A 19172-nucleotide genomic window follows, 5' to 3' on the forward strand; every position below is an offset into this window, starting at 1 on the left:
AAGCATATGAAAGCAAGGGACAAAATACACCTTTGAATTTGAAAGCGCATTCAACAAGGGCCATGGCCACGTCATGGGCGTTTAAAGCACAAGCGTCACCAGGACAAATATGCAAGGCAGCAGTGTGGTCATCATTTAACACATTTATGAATTATTACAGATTGGACATTCAAGCATCAGCTGACGCAAGCTTTGGTCGGAAAGTACTACAGTCTGTAATAAAATAAAGTGGAAAATATTATCAATAAAAGGTTGAAACTGATATCGGCATTGAGTTTTTTATGTCCATCCCTAAGGTTATACTGCTGGGGTATGTCCCAAGAGGGCCCACTGCCAGGGTGATCAGGAAAGGAGAACATTTAAACAACTTACCGTAATTTTCTTTTCCTTGAACCATGTCAGTTGGCACATAGTTACCCTCCCTATGTATGCCTAACCTCTATCAGTTATATTTTTCAGCTATGGGAGAGGGAGGGGCCTTTATGGCCTACCTGCAAAAATTAATTTCCTGTCCTACTAAGCTGAAGGGGAAGTTAACCCAAGAGTGCCCACTGCCAGGGTGATCAGGAAAAGGAGATCACATAGCACTTTTAAGGACCTCGACATTTTATTTCTTCAGGAAACCAGACTCGTCCCTTAGGGAAATTCCAGCAGTTTCTGCGGAATGGTCAAGTGGTGCATCTCTTTGGTCTCACAACCTATGTGGTGGGGTTTCGTTTTAAGGGATATGGCTTTCAATGTGAAAAGGTGATTGACCTGAGCACAGGCCGATGTCTTATTCTAGGTTTGTCTTTCCAGAATGTTAAAATACAAATATAATGCCGCACACCATTAACTAAATACAGATACTTGCTGTTACCGGTGTTCCTGGTCCAGGGGAGTGCCTGTCAGTGAAAAACTCCAATGTAAGCAAAAATTGAAGGTTCAGGACACTACGGATTTTCAAAGAATTTATTTTCTCATAAGCACAGTACTTATGAGAAAATAAATTCTTTTAAAATCCGTAGTGACCTGAACCTTCAATTTTTGTTTCCAGAATGTTAAGCACAGATTAATGTGTATGGCTACCAAAAAAAAAAAAAAAAAAAAGCTAAGAGATCGGTTTGCTTTAGCTAAACCTTTTTTGTTTACCTCTAAATGTCTCGATCTAGGGTGTGATTTTAATTGTGTGACCCCAAATCTAGACTGTGGCAGTGGCAGAGATGTATTAGAATATAGTATGATTCCTAAATGATATGTGTAAACAGGCTGTTTTAAGCGATGTTTATAGACTTCATAACCTAAATACTCCAGGATACACATATATGTGGGGAGAGAGAAAACAGAAGAGACAGGTTGTATGTTAGGAGCAATGTAAATACTGCCAGCTGCAGATTATTCTACAAATAACTATTATACATTTACACTTCTCTGTGATTCTAGGTCACAGTGTTTGGAATCTGAACTCTTCCATGCTACAGGAGGAGACTGCAAGAGGTGGTTTCCTTCAGTTCTTTGAGGACTGTGTGTCCAGACAAAGTTTCTATCCTAATATAGTGCCTTCGTGGGAAGTCACAAAAAACAAACCTCAGATCTAACACAAGGCGATGTATAAGAAGGGTTTGGTCCTCTGCTCTAAGTTGTTGCAACTATATACGGAAATACAGAATGGCCAAGTGAATTGTGAGCATTATAGGTTTGTTAAAGAAAGCATGAAGTTATTTCAATATGATAGATTATCCTCTTTAACAAACGAGAAGGATATTGGTGGCTGTGGGATTTATTCTCGAGATCCCTATTACAATTGTAAAACCAGAAATAACAAGAAAGTTACATGTGGCCTAAAAGATGTATACGGTCTTTGTGTAACTAAGAAAGATGAAATGCTAAACGTAGTCACTGGATACTATGCAGTTTTTTTTTAGCAAAAAAAAATTGATCCTGTAGAAATGGGCAGTTTTTTTTAGAGTCTATCAATATTCTGCCAGTTTCTGAGGATAACTTGATGGGCTTAGACTCTCCAATCACAGCAAGAGAAATAAGGAATGCAATGAAGACCATTCCAGGTAATAAAACCCCAGGAGCAGATGGAATCACTGCTCAATTTTATAACGTTTTCAGTAAGGTTTTAGCAGAAGTATTGGTAATGTTTATAATTCCTCTCTGGGAGGGATAGGTCTCTCTCACGCTCAGCGTGAATCCCTTTTGATCTTACTATATAAGACACTCGATCCGAAAGATTTAATAAGTTGGCGGCCAATAGCCTTACTAAATAACGATTATAAAATCTTGGCGAAGGGCCTTATACAGTAAATCGAAAGAGTAACATCGCAGGGATGGTGAGAGCGAGTTCCCAATTCTGTGCAATTAAAGAAAGGATCATCGCTAATAATTTAATTAACATTAGGAAGATTATTGAAATGGGCAGGTATGGAGCTCTATCAGGGTACCTGTTGAATCTTGACCAGGCCAAATCTTTCGACAGGGTGGATCATGTCTATCTTTTTAAAACTCTGCTGGAAATATATGGTTTCCCAGATACTGGCTTTGCTATACTGTATGAAGGAGCTTATGGGAGACCAGTCATTAATGGCTGGGTAGTGGAATCTTTTCCCATAAAGTCAGGTGATAGACAGGGCTACCAGCTGAGCCCCATATTATACATCTTCTCCAGAGACCCCTTTTTGAAGACACCTGGAGCAGAATAGTCTTATCCAAGACATACATCGTGAGTGTTCCTAACACGAAGGGCGTGTTATGAGCCAGGCTTATGCAGACGATGCTTGTATATCATGCTTGTTGCCTCAAAACGGTCGTTTGAAAGTACTGTATGAGCTGGGAAATAAATAAGTATTGAAATGTTTCTAGCTCCCTGGTAAACCAAGATAAATCTGTAGCTTGTTGGTTGGGACAAGAGGAAAACGTTGGGTTGCCTGAGGATATTGAGATAGACAATGCCTCCATAAAGTTTTAGGAATCGATTTCGGAAAAGGAAATTCTGGCGTTCATAACTGGGAGGAGAAATGAAAAAATGTGTCAAGTAAAGGTAGAATGGTGGGGGGGGGGGAAAATGGAAATTCTCTTTTAGAGAAAAAGTTAAGATGATTAGGACTTACTTGATACCTATTTTTGTTTATTTAAGTTTTGTATTTCCTTCTTCTGCGGAAGTCACGATGACATTCTATAGCCTTTTCTTTCAGTTACCCAGGGAAATCGTTTAAATGTGATAGAGAGATATCACTTATTTGCCCAGAAAGAAAGGAGGTTTGGGAGTGGTGAACCCTGGGATTATTTTTTTCACTCATTTTTGTATGTTTTCATTTGCAGAATTTTCTTAATAGAAATAACCAGATTTGGTATGTATTTGTTTTTAGGAAGTTGGTATCTCCCCTTAAAGGCTGCCTAGATGGTACACATACCAAAATAATTATTGTGAATGGCATATATACATGCCAGAACATATGAACAGCACCAACGAGTTTTCAAATAAGTATAAGGTCACAGTTTCGGAAGTTACTTCTGTTCACAGGAAGAAAAAAAAAAAAACATACTGGGTGGTATTGGGTATGCTATGTGTCCAAAAGCTAGATTTGAAACAGTGTGGTGTAGAGCACGGGTGTGCAAACTTTTGGAGCTGCGTCCCCCTTACCCTTTTTTGCCAGCGTCATGAGTCGTGTGACGTCACATCACCCCGCAGCGTCATTTGATGCCGCGCCACACCAAGCCTCTGAATCTCGGTAAGTTGAGTTGTAGAGGCCTTGCGTGGCCCCTTGGGAAGGGAGCGCAGGGCCTCCCTTTTTGGATTCAGGATACTCTCTGGTTGGCCTACTATGGGCGTTTGTGCATAATGCAAACCTCGCATATAAAAACATTGATGACAGTAACGGCCCCAGGAATTCCTATGTTGGGATCTTGGAGACGATGGAGCACCTCCTCCTGCAGTGTCCCTATGCAGTGGAGATGTGGGAAGGCATGGCCGTCCCATTACAGATGCCAGATTTAAAGGGCCAAACGTATTGTGAAAGTGTATGGCTTATTTAGGGATCACTTGAGGGGTTACAGTGAGAGCACAGTGATGTTAATTGATGGGCTGGTTATGTACAGGTTGTGGATCACCCGCAGTCTTCTCTCCGCAGAACGGGTTCTGGTGCCGGTAACCTGTGCAGTTGAACAGGTTATGGAGCAGGTAACGCACATAAGGCAGAGGGAGAGAGGTGGGATATAAAGTCCGGGGAGAGTAGAGGTGAGGGTGTTCCGAAAGAAGTAAATGTTTGCTGTTTTCTGTATATAGTGTAAATAACAAATTAAAATATACAATTTTACATCTTAAGTCTGTTTCTAATGTATTGATAGGTTTGTAAATGTGTTTTTATAATACAAAATACCCTACATTAGATATAAACCTAGGACTGTCTGATCCTGTCCCTGATAATCTGCAGTCAGGAGGCCACACTGGAACGTCCGCACTAATTTAATGTAATGACCATTTAATTATGCAAATTAGTCTTATCCACAAAGGCTTTTAAAAAAACGATGAACAGTTCAAATACTGTATCTATACCCTGTTATAAAAACGTGGCCCGCTCCCCTGTCACAGGGATTTCTCTTGAAATGTATTAAACAGCATGTGCAGCAAAGGGCTGAGCCAGCAACCTATTCCAGGACAGCCGAATTGTCACTATGCAACAAAAACAAACAAACCCCCCGAGGATGCGGGGCAGTAAAAGGGGCTTAGAGTTCTTGTTGGGGAATGTCACTGCAGGCCCCCCAGTACCTCACCCCTTCAGTGGGTAGTTACACATCCAGGCTGTATGCCGCAGTCCCCAGCTTCCTCTCCTGTGCCCCGGGTATGTGGCCCTTATTTCTATACGGCTGGTGACAGTCACGGTCTGTTAGGGGCGGGTAATACTGTCTGTAGCACAGGCAAGCACAGAAAAATCCTATCAAGGATCCGACCACCACGTCTGGAAGAGAGGAGCAAACCAGAGGGTAAGCAGAAAGCACTCAGCCATGCAGCGCCTTCAGTGTCGTGTTTACCAGGCTAGCGGGAAGGTGTTAAATGTTATATTTTTCATGGGTTAACCCTTTGAATGCCCCGCAGAAGTACCGTGAACGTAATAAGGGCCAGCACTATTCAATTGAGAGGTCCTATGGGGTACAGGGTATGTCATGCTATAAAGGCTCCTTTTCTAGCGGGAAATGGGGTATCCTCCAATCCCTTTTACGTCCTGGGGGGGCTGCCTACGCCACATGATCACTACACCAACCAGTAACGTGGTTGATAGTCAGAAGACTGGTTCCACTCGGGTGCCGCTGGTTTTCCCGACACTGAAAGGGTCCGTGTAAGACCAAAGTGGCGTGGGGCATAGGTTTCGGCGAGTCCCACATAGGAGCAAAGTAATGTCATTTCTGTGACATGTCAGGGGCTTGTGGGTCACTCACCCTGCCAGTGATGCTTGTAGTCACAGGTACGGGAGAGAGCGATGGACACAGCGCAGAGCAGGGGGGCCAGGGAGGTGCAGAGTCTCCACGAGCGACCGCGGCCGCATGCAGAGAAGCAGCACAGTTTCCCAGCGACATACAGTGCCGTGAACCCCAGTCCTGCGAAGGCGACTGCAGGAGAGAGAAAGAGTGAGGACGGACAGGGGAGAAACTACCCCCCAATGGGACACAGCCCCCATAGAGACCATGCCCCTTCATTTCTGCGCACACACTGCAAGTGCAGCAAGGGAACCGCCACACAAACGCCTTCTATTAGTAAGGGGCGAAAGGAGGGGCGTGAGGAAGGGAGAGCTGCGAAGTTAACTTGAGAAAAGATAAGAGTGAGCGAGAGCAAAAAGGAAAAGGGGGGACAGGAACAAAGGGAAGAGAAGGAGAAAGAATAAGGAGGAAAACACAGGGGAATAAAGTGGTAGCGGGAAGGTCAGAGGGAAGGTGGGCGTTTGCTGTGAAGTTCCTCACATGAGGCGTGGCCACTAGGGAAGCTCTTTCTGCCCTCGATCACCAGCTCCGGGTCCCCCGTACACTCGAGCCCTGGAGACTCCCGTCCATCTGGGAAACAGCGGAACAAGAAGTCTGGTCGAGGCCTGGAACAGAAGCGAGAGAGAGAGAGAGGAGAGCATCCCTGCGAGAGCACCCGTGTGAGCCAAAAGAGCAAAACGAGAGCAGACCCAGAGAGTGAAAAGAGAGCGTCGCCGCGAGAGAGTGAAAAGAGAGCGTCGCCGCGAGAGAGTGAAAAGAGAGCGTCCCTGCGAGAGAGTGAGAAGAGAGCGTCCCCGCGAGAGAGGGGAAGAGAGCCTCCCCTCGTGTGAGAGAGAGGAGAAGAGAGGCTCCCCGCGTGTGAGAGAGAGGAGAAGAGAGGCTCCCCGCGTGTGAGAGAGAGGAGAAGAGAGGCTCCCCGCGTGTGAGAGAGAGGAGAAGAGAGGCTCCCCGCGTGTGAGAGAGAGGAGAAGAGAGGCTCCCCGCGTGTGAGAGAGAGGAGAAGAGAGCGTCTCGGCGAGCCAGGAAAGCAAAAAGGGGGGGGAGGGAATAGGGAGGGGGGGGGGGAGAGAGCATTCCCAGGAGCGCGAGAGAGGGGAAGATAGGAAAGAGAGCACCCCTGTGAGCCGGGAAAGCGAGAGAAAGGCTCCCCGCAAGTCAGGAGAGAGCAGAAAGCAACCCTGCGAGGCATTAGAGCAAGAGGAACAACCCTGCAAGTAAGAGGGGTACATGGGCGGTATTACAAAGGGGAATTGTGGCAATAAGAGGGGGGTTCCTACATGTAATGCCAATGATATATTACGGTCAGTGTCATTTCCCTGTTACAAGAGGGCATTTCAGGCAAGGAATGCCTAGAGATTAATAGGGTCAGTGGCACCTGATTTCTGGGATAAGAGGGTCACTCACAGCATTTCTATAGATGAATAGGGTCAGTGGTCCCTCTCATAGGATGAAAGCGTCTCACGTTGGCATTATGTGACCCGAGCGCCCCCTTTTATTGTGGGTGAATGAACTGTTCCAAGAGCTGAAGGGGCGGGTACAGCATGCATGACAGCAGCCATAACCAATCAGAAGGCTCTGCTCCTGTGAGGACAGTGCCTTTAACCCCATTCGCTGTTAGAGGGATTAACAACTCATTGACAGCTCCTCTGCCAGGTTTGAGCAAAGTTGCCATGGATACACTGGTTGGTTCCGCCTACCTTCCGACAATCAGTTTCACTGTGTTGGTGAAGATGCCATTCAGGGCAAGAGAGAGACTGGCGGCTGGAGAGAGCGAGAGTCAGTCCACATAGCAACGATAATAAAGAATGCCTCTTATTGCTCCATATAACCCCTCCCTATAACCTCCTATTACGCATATAACCCCTCCCTATAACCTCCTATTGCACCATACCTATCCTTATAACTCCTCCTATTGCTCCATATAACCCCTCCCTATAACTCCTCCTATTGCTCCATGTAACCCTCCATATAACGCCTCTTATTGCTCCTCCTATTGCTCCATGTAACCCTCCCTATAACTCCTCCTATTGCTCCATATAACCCCTCCCTATAACCTATCACGCCATATAATCTCTCCCTATAACCCCTGCCTAGAACATCCCCTATTGTGCCATATAACCCCTCCCTATAACTCCATATAACCCCTCCCTATAACTCCATATAACCCCTCCCTATAACTCCATATAATCTCTCCCTATAACTCCTATTGCTCCGTATACTCGCTCCATTTAACAACTCCTATTGCTTCATAGAATTGCTCCCAAACTTTACAGCCAAATGTTCCAGCGTTTTCTAATCCCCTAAACGAGCCCCTAATGAGAGCAGCGTGTGCTGTATATTCTGCAGGGGATGGGGGGGGGGGGGGGGGGTACTGTGCTTTTTAGGGCTACATCAAACATCCTATACTGTAAAACAGACATTACAGATGGAAGAGAAGAGGTTACACGGCCGAGCCCTTATATTTTAGTACAGATCCTATTTATGTGGAGTTTGTGGCGTGTGTATAGGGTCACAGGAGGAGTATTACCAAGTCCGGCTTCCCGTGTATCGGAGCGATCTGCTCGCTGGCAAAACCGCGCCAGCGCCACCACCAGGAGAGGGGACAGGAATGAGATGAGCTGGGAGAGAGACAGAGGGGGGGCAGTTATGAAGCTGTGTGATACCCCCAGGCCGGGGGCAGGAATGAGATGAGCTGGGAGACAGAGAGGGGCAGTTATGAAGCTGTGTGATACCCCCAGGCCGGGGGCAGGAATGAGATGAGCTGGGAGACAGAGAGGGGCAGTTATGAAGCTGTGTGATACCCCCAGGCCGGGGGCAGGAATGAGATGAGCTGGGAGACAGAGAGGGGCAGTTATGAAGCTGTGTGATACCCCCAGGCCGGGGGCAGGAATGAGATGAGCTGGGAGACAGAGAGGGGCAGTTATGAAGCTGTGTGATACCCCCAGGCCGGGGGCAGGAATGAGATGAGCTGGGAGACAGAGAGGGGCAGTTATGAAGCTGTGTGATACCCCCAGGCCGGGGGCAGGAAGGGTTTTACCCATCTGTAGCCTATGTCAAAAAAGCAAAACAAAAAAGAAAAAGCAAAACAAAAGCTTTGCCATTTTTTTTTCTTCTTTTGTTTTTTTTTAACCCTAGAAATATTACAGGTTAAAAACATTATTTAAAAATACTTTTACAATTGTTTTTTGTTATTTTTTTTTTTAAAGGTGTCAACCTGCAGCATTCCGCGCATAAACCAGGTCCCCGTCCCGAAGTCACGTTGGCCCTAGGAGGGCCTGCCTTGTTAAGCCTTTTAGTGCCGGATGTATTTAATGAACACCGCTAGATGTAATTCCATGTGATAATGGATTGTTATAGAGCACGGACAGTGTACGCAGTGCTGTACATACTATTTTGCAGGCACAATGAGTCCCTGCACGGAATATGGTGCCTGAGGCACAGGGAGGTAAAGCGACTTTCCCAAGGAGCGGACACAGAGATTCAGCCGTCTCAAATGAATCGACATTACCACCGAGATACTCCTTCAGTCTAATTCTGCTTGTGTACTAACGGCAGTGACATGTTTAAGGGGTCAGTCCCTCCTAGGACCAAAGTGTACTAATGGCAGTGACATGTTTAAGGGGTCAGTCCCTCCTAGGACTAAATTGTACTAACGGCAGTGACATGTTTAAGGGGTCAGTCCCTCCTAGGACCAAAGTGTACTAATGGCAGTGACATGTTTAAGGGGTCAGTCCCTCCTAGGACCAAAGTGTACTAATGGCAGTGACATGTTTAAGGGGTCAGTCCCTCCTAGGACCAAAGTGTACTAATGGCAGTGACATGTTTAAGGGGTCAGTCCCTCCTAGGACTAAAGTGTACTAACGGCAGTGACATGTTTAAGGGGTCAGTCCCTCCTAGGACTAAAGTGTACTAATGGCAGTGACATGTTTAAGGGGTCAGTCCCTCCTAGGACTAAAGTGTACTAACGGCAGTGACATGTTTAAGGGGTCAGTCCCTCCTAGGACCAAAGTGTACTAACGGCAGTGACATGTTTAAGGGGTCAGTCCCTCCTAGGACTAAAGTGTACTAACGGCAGTGACATGTTTAAGGGGTCACATCTGAGTGACTGATGCACTTTTTACTCAAATTGAATACCTAGAAGTATTTTTGACATCATTATTTAAAGTCAGTTTGACAACACAGGCCCCCACTCTGCCATGCGCACTGGGAGGCTGTGCTCGAATAGCCATTGGTCTAACCCTCATAGCAACCACAAGGCCTGCAGTGCTGTACTGTACATGGAGTTTTTACGAGTCCCTATTTCGAAGAGCTGACAATCTAATACCTGAGGCACAGGGATATAAAGTGACCTACTCAAGGTTACAGGGAGAAGTAGATGACACTGGGATTCGAAACTAGGGTCACCCACTTCAAAGGCAGTGATATAGGTATTCATTTTAAGCGTTCTTTATCTTTCTCCGAATCCTTCCATGAGTACACACAATGGGGATTATACCCCTCCTCCTGTACAGTAGGAGCCGCCTTTGCGTTCAAAAAGGCTCCCCCCCCCCCCTCAGATCCTCGGTCACACATCTAGCCAAGCTGCATAGTCCTTCCTCAAACGCCATTATCCCATAGGGCACAAATAATATTCATAAAGAGCTCTTGGGGACGGGAAAAGTTTGTGTACTGTGATGGGAGGGGCTCAGAGAAACATAAATAATGGTGAGGAATGTATACGTGTCTCCCATAACAGTGCACTCGCTGGGGATGTACTAAACTCAAGCAATCCCATGTACTAAACTCAAGCAATCCCAATTAAGGGTGGGAAGTCTGGCGTCTTGTAAAACCTTTCTTCCAAATCCAGGCTCCTCCGAGGCCGACACATGTAACTTATAACGCCTAATGAATGCGTTCGCATGTAACTTATAACGCCTAATGAATGCGTTCGCATGTAACTTATAACGCCTAATGAATGCGTTCGCATGTAACTTATAACGCCTAATGAATGCGTTCGCATGTAACTTATAACGCCTAATAAATGCGTTCACATGTAACTTATAACGCCTAATGAATGCGTTCACATGTAACTTATAACACCTAATGAAAGCGTTCACATGTAACTTATAACGCCTAATGAATGCATTCATATGTAACTTATAACCCCTAATGAATGTGTTCACATGTAACTTATAACACCTAATGAATGTGTTCATATGTAACTTATAACGCCTAATGAATGCATTCATATGTAACTTATAACCCCTAATGAATGTGTTCACATGTAACTTATAACGCCTAATGAATGCGTTCACATGTAACTTATAACGCCTAATGAATGCGTTCATATGTAACTTATAACGCCTAATGAATGCGTTCGCATGTAACTTATAACGCCTAATGAATGTGTTCACATGGAACTTATAACGCCTAATGAATGCGTTCACATGGAACTTATAACGCCTAATGAATGTGTTCTTGATTTCTCCCTGTGTGAGAGAAACATCTACACACACAGGTGGGAAAAACACAGCTGGGGAGCGCTGGTGGGAGGAGCCTTTTAATCGCTTCGGCAAAGGCAGTACTACCATATAGGTAGGAGAGGCTTAACCCCCCCCATTGTGTGTACTACCGTGGGAAGGACGATAGAGAAATATATATTATTTACCACTAAGCTACTACTTTCCTGAGCGTGGTTATTACGTTAGCACCTCTGCTGGGAGGCTAGTTCCATGCACCCAATACTCCCAAAGGACCATCTTACATAAGCCTGCCCCCTCCTTAGAGAGTCATCTCCCTATAGGAACTGCCTCAATTCTGCGCATTAATTCTATCCTGGGGCTAGGTGAAAGTCTTGCGTATCCTCCCCTTACCCCCATCACCATCCTCTCCCTCAGATCCCCCATGCGCTGCGGGCCACTCTGGCTACCAAGGGGCTTGGATAAATCACAAGTGGTTACTTACAAACATGGTGTTAGTCGGGACCAGATCGGATGTCACGTGCGGGTTCCTATAAAGCCACATCTCCTCCGGCTGAATCACTCGCTGGAAAGGAGGCATCATTTCAGTCACCCTACGGACAAGAGGAGAGATTGGAGGATCAAGTCATTTAAATCTCAGTCCCTCAAAAACAGCACAACCATGACCCCTCTAAAAACTCCCTTCAGTTCCCCAAACTCTGAATCCCAAGAGGGCTACGCAACCACACAAAGAAATATACACAAATCATTTTTGCTGGTCTTCTTTAAATATGTCCGCTGATGTGAATTCCCGCAAGAAACACGTTATGACTCCGCCCAGCATTCTTACCTCATTTAGGGCTGACCCCTTACAAAAGAAGCATATATTCTGTGGGGTTCGTCGCTTAATTTGAGGTTCGGCATTTAGGGCCAAGTTTGAAAACCTATTAACCGTCATCTAGTATGATTCCGACATTACAGATGGTGGAGGTGTTGCATGTTTGAGGGCGTTTACTTGATTGCAAATCCAAATCAGTGGAAGTGGGGATTTAGGTAGATTTCACACGTCACAAACACAAAGCATCAGTACAATGGGCCGGGCATATGCCCAGATAATCCTATAACTGCCTTGCATAAAAAAAGTTTCACCCCAAAGTATAGCAATCCCATTCAGTGCTAGAGGGGCCAGCTATGTATTAGGGGCTCTGAGAACAACCACAAAGCTACCAATGGCGCATAGTTTTTGCGGGGGCTTGTAAATATGGAGCTTCCATATATCGTTACTCACAGGAATATTCCAAAAAGCAGAAGCCGGATGAAAAACTCTGCAGCAAAACCTTCCAGGAACCTCTTGTCCATCTTGGTTTGGAGATCCGGCCCTACAGAATGTTCAAGGTTTGTGAGAAGAGGCATACACTGAATATGTACGTCAAGCGCGGAACGCCTGGCCTCACCGGTTACTGTACATACATTTAAGTTACTTGTTATTGTACTACGCTGTTGAACATGTTAACACCCTAGGCTGCGCTTATAGAGCCGGCGACGTCGCCTGAAAACAAAAGCATTGCCGCCGTTGCAAGCGCTTATAGTAAGCGCGATGCGACCAAAAATTTGGAAGCCGATAAAATGTGATTTTTCAGAGGCTGTCGCCACATGTGACAGCCTCTGAACCAATCAATGGCCAGGTCGCCAGCAGCTAAATTATAACTTTCGCGGGTGGCGACGTTGCGTGCACTGTAAGCGCGGTCTTACACACAAACTCCAATGAAAGACACAGCACAGCAAAATAGATGATCAAAGCGTATATTTTATAGTCCAAAAGAAAAGCAACGTTATGTTCCTCTATGCTTATGGGACCTTTAACAGGGCGGTGAAGTATTTAGCATGTTTTACTATTGTTTATGATGCATACTCTTAAAACACACACACACGATAGTCTGCTTGCATTACTGATTTTTATTTTGTCAACTAATTTATATTAAAACTATTTATATTATTACTATTGCTACTAGTATTCCATCATTTACTTATCTTTAATCACCATAAAATATCAGCAATTAAATAAGATTGATCAAAATAAACACATTTTGGTAATATATATTTTACTGTGCAGAGTAGATCCCAATAGGAATATTGTGTAAAGTTCAAGCCGATACATTATACTTATTAATAGTAACACCCTGTATTATGGATTAGGCACCTATAAATAATTGAAATAAGCTATTTAAAGCATATGGTTATTACTTATATGATTGAATTCTTTTTTTTTAACGGTATTTAAAGGTTTTAACGAGTTGGGAATGAAACTAAAGATTATATATTTTTTCTAGATGACAGTTTTGTCATTAAAGGAAAGTAGTGAAACACCCTGTGTTTTCCTTCTGAAAACCTTGCCATAACAATGACTACGAGTCTCTCTAACACACTTCCAACCCCCTGATAATGTGCATGCTGCACTGCATTGTATAATGATGCCAAGTATCTCTATACACTTCCACCACTCCCTGATAATGAACATGCTGCACTGTATAATTCTGCTGAGGATCTCCATACACTTCTGCACACTAATAACAAACATGATGCTCTGTATAATGAGGCCACAGACCGCTATACCCAGACAATGAACATGCTGCACTGTTCCATCACAACTATGCCCCAGCAGACCTGTCAGAGCCTGCTCCTCCGCTCCGTGACGTCACAGCCCCGCCCACTCACCTGTGCACACGTGGCACAGCCACTGCTCTCTACACTTCCAAGTCTCCAGCTGCTTCTTATATAGGAGCAGTCGACACAAGGAGAGAGGAGAGGCTGGGGCGGCAAGAAGGGACCTGCTGCTACAGGACCCGAGGTGGGAGAAAGTATGCTGCCATCTGGTGGCTGCAGGGGGAACGGAAAGTGGAAAGCCAATGTAGTTAGTCACCATGATCTCTGCACTAATTAATAATAATAATAATAATAATAATAAAATAATAATCGTTTGTTCTTGTATAGCGCTGTGATGTAGAAAACCAGTGCTTCCGAATAAGCCAGCCTTTAAATGTATAAGAATAGCGCTGGGACCACTCCAAATATGCTTCTATAAATTATGATAACCCTAAGGCTGCGTCCATGGAAGGACAGGCCGCGCTCAGCCGTGCGGACGCTCCGCGCTGAGCCCCGGCATCCTCAATGAGGATGCCACGAGAGGGGGCTCACGCGAGCGTCCGCAGGCGTGCTGAAGCGTTGGATTTTTCAGCCGACAGGCGAAGCTGTTTTTCAGTGCGCTGTCGGCCGAAAACATCCAATCACAGCACAGCAGCATCAACGTCACGGCGGCGTGACGTCGGCGCCGTGACGTTGACGTCAGTGCGTCGCGGGCTATTGGCCCAGCGACGTCACTGCCCCGCCTCCCCCCGCCCCTATCGCGCACGCTGGCTCGCCTGCATGTGCATAGAATCGCGCAGGCTTCAGCAGGCGAGCCTCAGCGCGGTTCCGCACTGCTCCAACCTCTATGGACACAGCCTTATAGGGGTAGGGGACTAGTACCTAGTGCCATAAAACACCAATAAGCAGTACATAAATTGTCCCATACAGTGAAAAAATGCAACTCACTGTGAACTTCCAAGATCCATAGGAGCTGTCCCAAAGCAGCAATCAGCAGCGTGCAATCCACCAGGCAGAACTGAGCAGGAATGGATGAGAACGGCAGTGCACTGCCAAGGAAGCAGGAGGCGGCTCACGGTAGCATAAAAAACCCGTTAATGTGTAAAAGGATCAAACATAGCCCCCCACAGCAGCAGCAGCAGGTAACACACCTACGCGTTTCAGGCTATAAGCCCTTTATCATGGTGTGGGGCTGTGGGGGGCTATGTTTGATCCTTTTACACATTAAAGTGTTTTTTATGCTACAGTGAGCCTCCTCCTGCTTCCTTGGCAGTGCACTGCCCTTCTCATCCATTCTTGTATAACGCTGCTAGTTTTATGTAGCGCTTTTCAGAGACATTTTGCAGACACAGTCCCTGCCCCGTGGAGCTTACAATCTATGTTTTTGGTGCCTGAGGCACAGGGAGATAAAGTGACCTGCCCAAGGAGCCAACGCCGGGAATTGAACCAGGTTTCCCTGATTCAAAGAAATCACCCCAAGATTCCTGTTTGCTGCACTCTGTCAAAATATTGTATATTAACATACGACTAAATAGTCCAATGTTGTACGTATTATAAAGTGGTACTATAGGTATAAGTGACTTGTAGTGAATGCTCCCCACGCAGTAGGACAGCAGATACTATTAAAAGCCAGTATTTAGTCGTACGTTAATATACAATATTTGGCAGAGTGCAGGAAACAGGAATCTTGGGGTGATTTCGTTATCATCCTTCTCTGGTCAAACTCATGTTATATGTGTTCCCTGTGTAGCAGGGTATGTCTCTTTCTACCTGTCTTTTCCCCTGTTATGTAAGTCCTGCTCCTGCTCTGGGAGAGAGAGGAGACAGAGAGCTGTCAGTCTCTTCTATGGCAGGATGAGCGTGCTCACCCTCAGTCTTTGGACTGAGGGAACATCAGATTCAGCCACAGAGGCCCTGTAAGATCAGAGGCCATCACCATCCAGAGGTCTGGGACCTCTGAGACTCTGCAGTGGATGCCTGCCTTACAATAAAGACCCTTGTTATGACACTCCTGTCTAAGTATCAGTCCTTGGGCAGGAGGGAGAGAATGCAATAGTGGGGACTGACTTCTGGATACCCAGGAACCCACTACAGCTGCAGGCGCTGAACACCAAGAGAATGAACCTAAGGCTGTCCTGATATCCACTACATCGCAGATCCAACTCAGCTCTCCTGACCCTAACAGGTATTGCACCACACACTATGTAGCATAGGCTATGTATCTCCCACTGGGTAAGGAAGGGGGGGGGGGGGGGTTAGGAAACAGTGCTACACCTGTATGCACCAGTCTGTATTAATCGGATATTTGAATAGATGAGCGGTGAGGTCTAACTGTCGTGTCCCCTGCTTCAAACTCAGTGCCAGTCAGTGTCTTTACTCACTGAGCCGCTGCTCCTACAATTCTCACCCCTTCTGTAAACTGCACTGATCATCCAAGGTCCGCTTCCTTATGGTTCAAACGTCCAATAAAGAATCCAATTGCTTTTCTCTCTCCTACCGGGCATCTCATTTGTGGAATAATTTGCCCGAGGCTCAAAACAGCCACCTGTTTTAGAGCTTGCACCACCTCGGCTGTCATATTATAAGCATATCTGTAAATGTAATGTATAATGTCTTGAAAATATTCTATACCCAGGACATACTTGAAAACAAGATACAACCACGTGTTTTTGGAGGTAAAATAATCTTAAAGAAAAAATAAATAATAATAAAAAAAAAGTGCATTTTAATAGCTCAATGTTTCAGCTCAATCTAGAGCCGAAACTGAGCTATTATAATTATTTTTTATAATTAATTTAAAAAAAAATGAGATTGGAGTGCCTGTCCTTTTTTGTACTGTCCCACGGACGGTATGCAGCCAGATATGACCGTTAATGATTAATTTGGGTTGTTCTGGCGTCGGAAAACTCTCCATTAGTATTATAAAGCGTTGGATAGGTTGTTTGCCATGAAGTGTAACGTCGGAAAGCGAGGACCACACACACACACACACACACACACGCACGCACACGCACACACACACAATAATGAATATTCAAAGGAATTGTGACATTCAGAACAATTTTTATTGAGATCAACGAGCAAACTTGGAAATCAGCGGAATGTCATAAAAAACCTTGGTGATTTTTTTTTTGTTTTGTTATCTGAACGGCTAAAACACACGTTTAAAACCGAAACATTTCTTGTAAAGTAAAAAAAGAAAGAGGCAGTCATTTAATGTACAAAAAAATTAATGATATGCACACACATTCAGTAATAAGCTAAAATATTACAGGCCATTCTAAAAGTACAACTAGTATAATATTCTATATATATATACAGTATCAAGAGACAGTCCCACTTGGGACCAAGTAGAACTAATAACGGATACTTTTAATTAGTTAAAACTTGGTGGTATATTATTTATTTTTTCACTTAAAAACTATTTTTGTGCTGAAAAGGCTGGATTATTGTATAGAGATGTAAGCACGCTCACTTGTTGATGGAATGGTCCTTGGCCGGTACAAGCAGATAAAGCATTGATCCCAGTTTGAGTCATTGCCATTACTTGGGAGGGAGTGCCAATAAACAGTGATGACAAGCAAAGGATTCTGGGAGGGGAGATACCAGCCGCAGAGTCTCACTGATACAGCCAACCCTCACAACTATCATGGTTTATAAAGCACATTTGGAGAGGTTAAGGGGGGAAATTGAAGGTTGTTCTGGTTATCAGCCTTCCTTTTATATGACGTGTGAAAAAAAGTTGATGTTTGTATGGGATTAAACCTTTAAGACATACAAAAGGCAGAATAATAAGGGAAATATAACATCTCCTAAAGCTCAATTTACTAGTTTCCAGAACAAATTAAAAAATAAAATGTTGCGTATATATATATATATATATATATGAAAAAGGATGCATTGCCCACCAACATTTATCCCCATAAATATATCACTGTCATTAATTCACTTGAATCCTACGTAGGACTGACGCCATAAACAAGCGCAAATGATTTACAGTTTGCAAGAAAACAGTCAATTACAATCCCACCTCACCCGTACACTGTATATTTTGAATTTGAATGCGCCAACATCAAGTCAAAAATACAGAAAAACAAATGTAAAAAAATAATAAAACCTACCCAGTTTCTTTGATAATTTATGGGGTTAAAATATCACGCACATCAGTGACCTACAAATCCTAAACAGCAGGGTGAGGTACCACATCTTTTGAAAGACTCAAGTGATCTGGTTCATTCCAATAAAGGCTAATGTCTTTTGCAATCTTGTGTGTTGGCAAGGTGAGAGGGGCAATGAGGGGTGGGTGGGAAATTCACAACGGGGTATTTTTTAGGGCGAGGGGGAAGAGCTTAGGAGCAGCCGTAAAATGTAATTACTCAGCCGTGTATAACATTGTCTGTTCTCCGTCTTGTCATTTAGGATAATGTGCTACAGCTTTGGAAACTCTACCTGCAGGTGTAACGATTCTTAAGATCGTAATAATCGGGGCGTTGAGTGGCGGCCATTTTTTAATTTTTGAAGTCTGTCAAAATGGTAGCCATAGCTGCTGGAGGCTTTGGACTGTGATGGTTAGGGTTTGTGGGGGTGGAGGGGAAGGAAGAGAGACTTGAACATGAGAAAAAAAAAAAAGACATCAAAGTAATTGAAAACCACCAGAGATTAAGCAAAAATAGAAAAATATATGTTTTTGAACAGAAATGCACCATTATAACCTGTTTGTACAATAGAGGAAAAAATAAAAGGAATTAAAGAATAATGCTTAGCGTTAATCAGGCCATTAAAATACTAATTAGTATTGTTAAGAGGTTAAGGGATTGTTCCTTTGACCGCTTAATTAACCTCTTTACTGCCAGAGGGCCCTGCATTGCAGTTTTTTTAAAATAACTGTACTGAGTAATTCTGGTCTAATCCGCGAGTCCCACGTTGTAACAGCTATAGGATTTGCAATACAGTACAATGAAAGCACTCAGGATTGAATAGTGACCAATAAGCCCCCCTCTGAAATAGCACAGCGCACGCTGCTTTTCTGAGGGACTCGTACCTGAGAGAGGGAGAAGTACTGCTGCGATTTCGAGGTTGCAGAGATCTTGCTCTGAGGTGTAAGTTGGGGGTATGAAGCATTAGGCTGCGCTTACAGTGCCGTGCGATGGCGACACCGCTCCGAAACAAATACATGGGCTCCGTCGCAAGCACTTATGGTAAACCCGGCGGAGCCATGTCGCGACCAAAAATTTTGAAGCCGGGTAAATTTGATTTTTTAGAGACAGTCGCCACATGCGACTGTCTCTAAACCAATCAGAAACCGCAGCCCGCCCCCTTTCGTGACATCATTGGCCTTGTCGCCAGCGACGTCGCTTAAAACTAAAATATAACTTTCGACTAGGGGTGACGGCATCGGTCGCATCACCAGCACTATAAGCGCGGCCAGTGGTGTGCCGGACAATATTGCATTAATTTAGTGTTTGTTCTGGGAGAAAAAAAAACCTACTGGAGGGTTTGACAGTAAAGTGTGGGATCAGGATGGGAAAGTAAACAGTATATATATATTTATATATATATCTCTACACACATTTAATATATATAGACACAAACATTAATGCACACATATATATATATACATATATATATACA

At 44.5% G+C, this 19172-nt stretch overlaps 1 protein-coding gene across 7 annotated transcripts in view; it reads right to left on the bottom strand.

Moving 5' to 3' along the window:
* The window catches only part of PLPP5 (phospholipid phosphatase 5), a 41104-nt gene extending 27400 nt beyond the window's left edge, over nt 1–13704 (bottom strand). For 2 of the 7 annotated variants that reach the window (XR_012801770.1, XR_012801771.1), the window contains exons 1-5: nt 7988–8550; nt 7158–7221; nt 5941–6065; nt 5422–5592; nt 4759–4943 (exon numbers count right to left, since the gene is read on the bottom strand). Coding sequence is in view for 5 of the 7 variants with exons in the window: in XM_075601236.1 (XP_075457351.1) it covers nt 4774–4943; nt 5422–5592; nt 5941–6065; nt 7158–7221; nt 7988–8501 (1044 nt within the window). In the remaining 2 variants the exon portion in view is untranslated. The other 5 variants (XM_075601237.1, XM_075601239.1, XM_075601238.1 and 2 more) reach the window with 5 other exon arrangements.
* Between the last annotated feature and the right edge of the window lie 5468 nt (nt 13705–19172).

Source organism: Ascaphus truei, chromosome 5 (assembly GCF_040206685.1).
Source record: "Ascaphus truei isolate aAscTru1 chromosome 5, aAscTru1.hap1, whole genome shotgun sequence".
In the NCBI taxonomy this organism is placed as follows: Eukaryota; Metazoa; Chordata; class Amphibia; order Anura; family Ascaphidae; genus Ascaphus; species Ascaphus truei.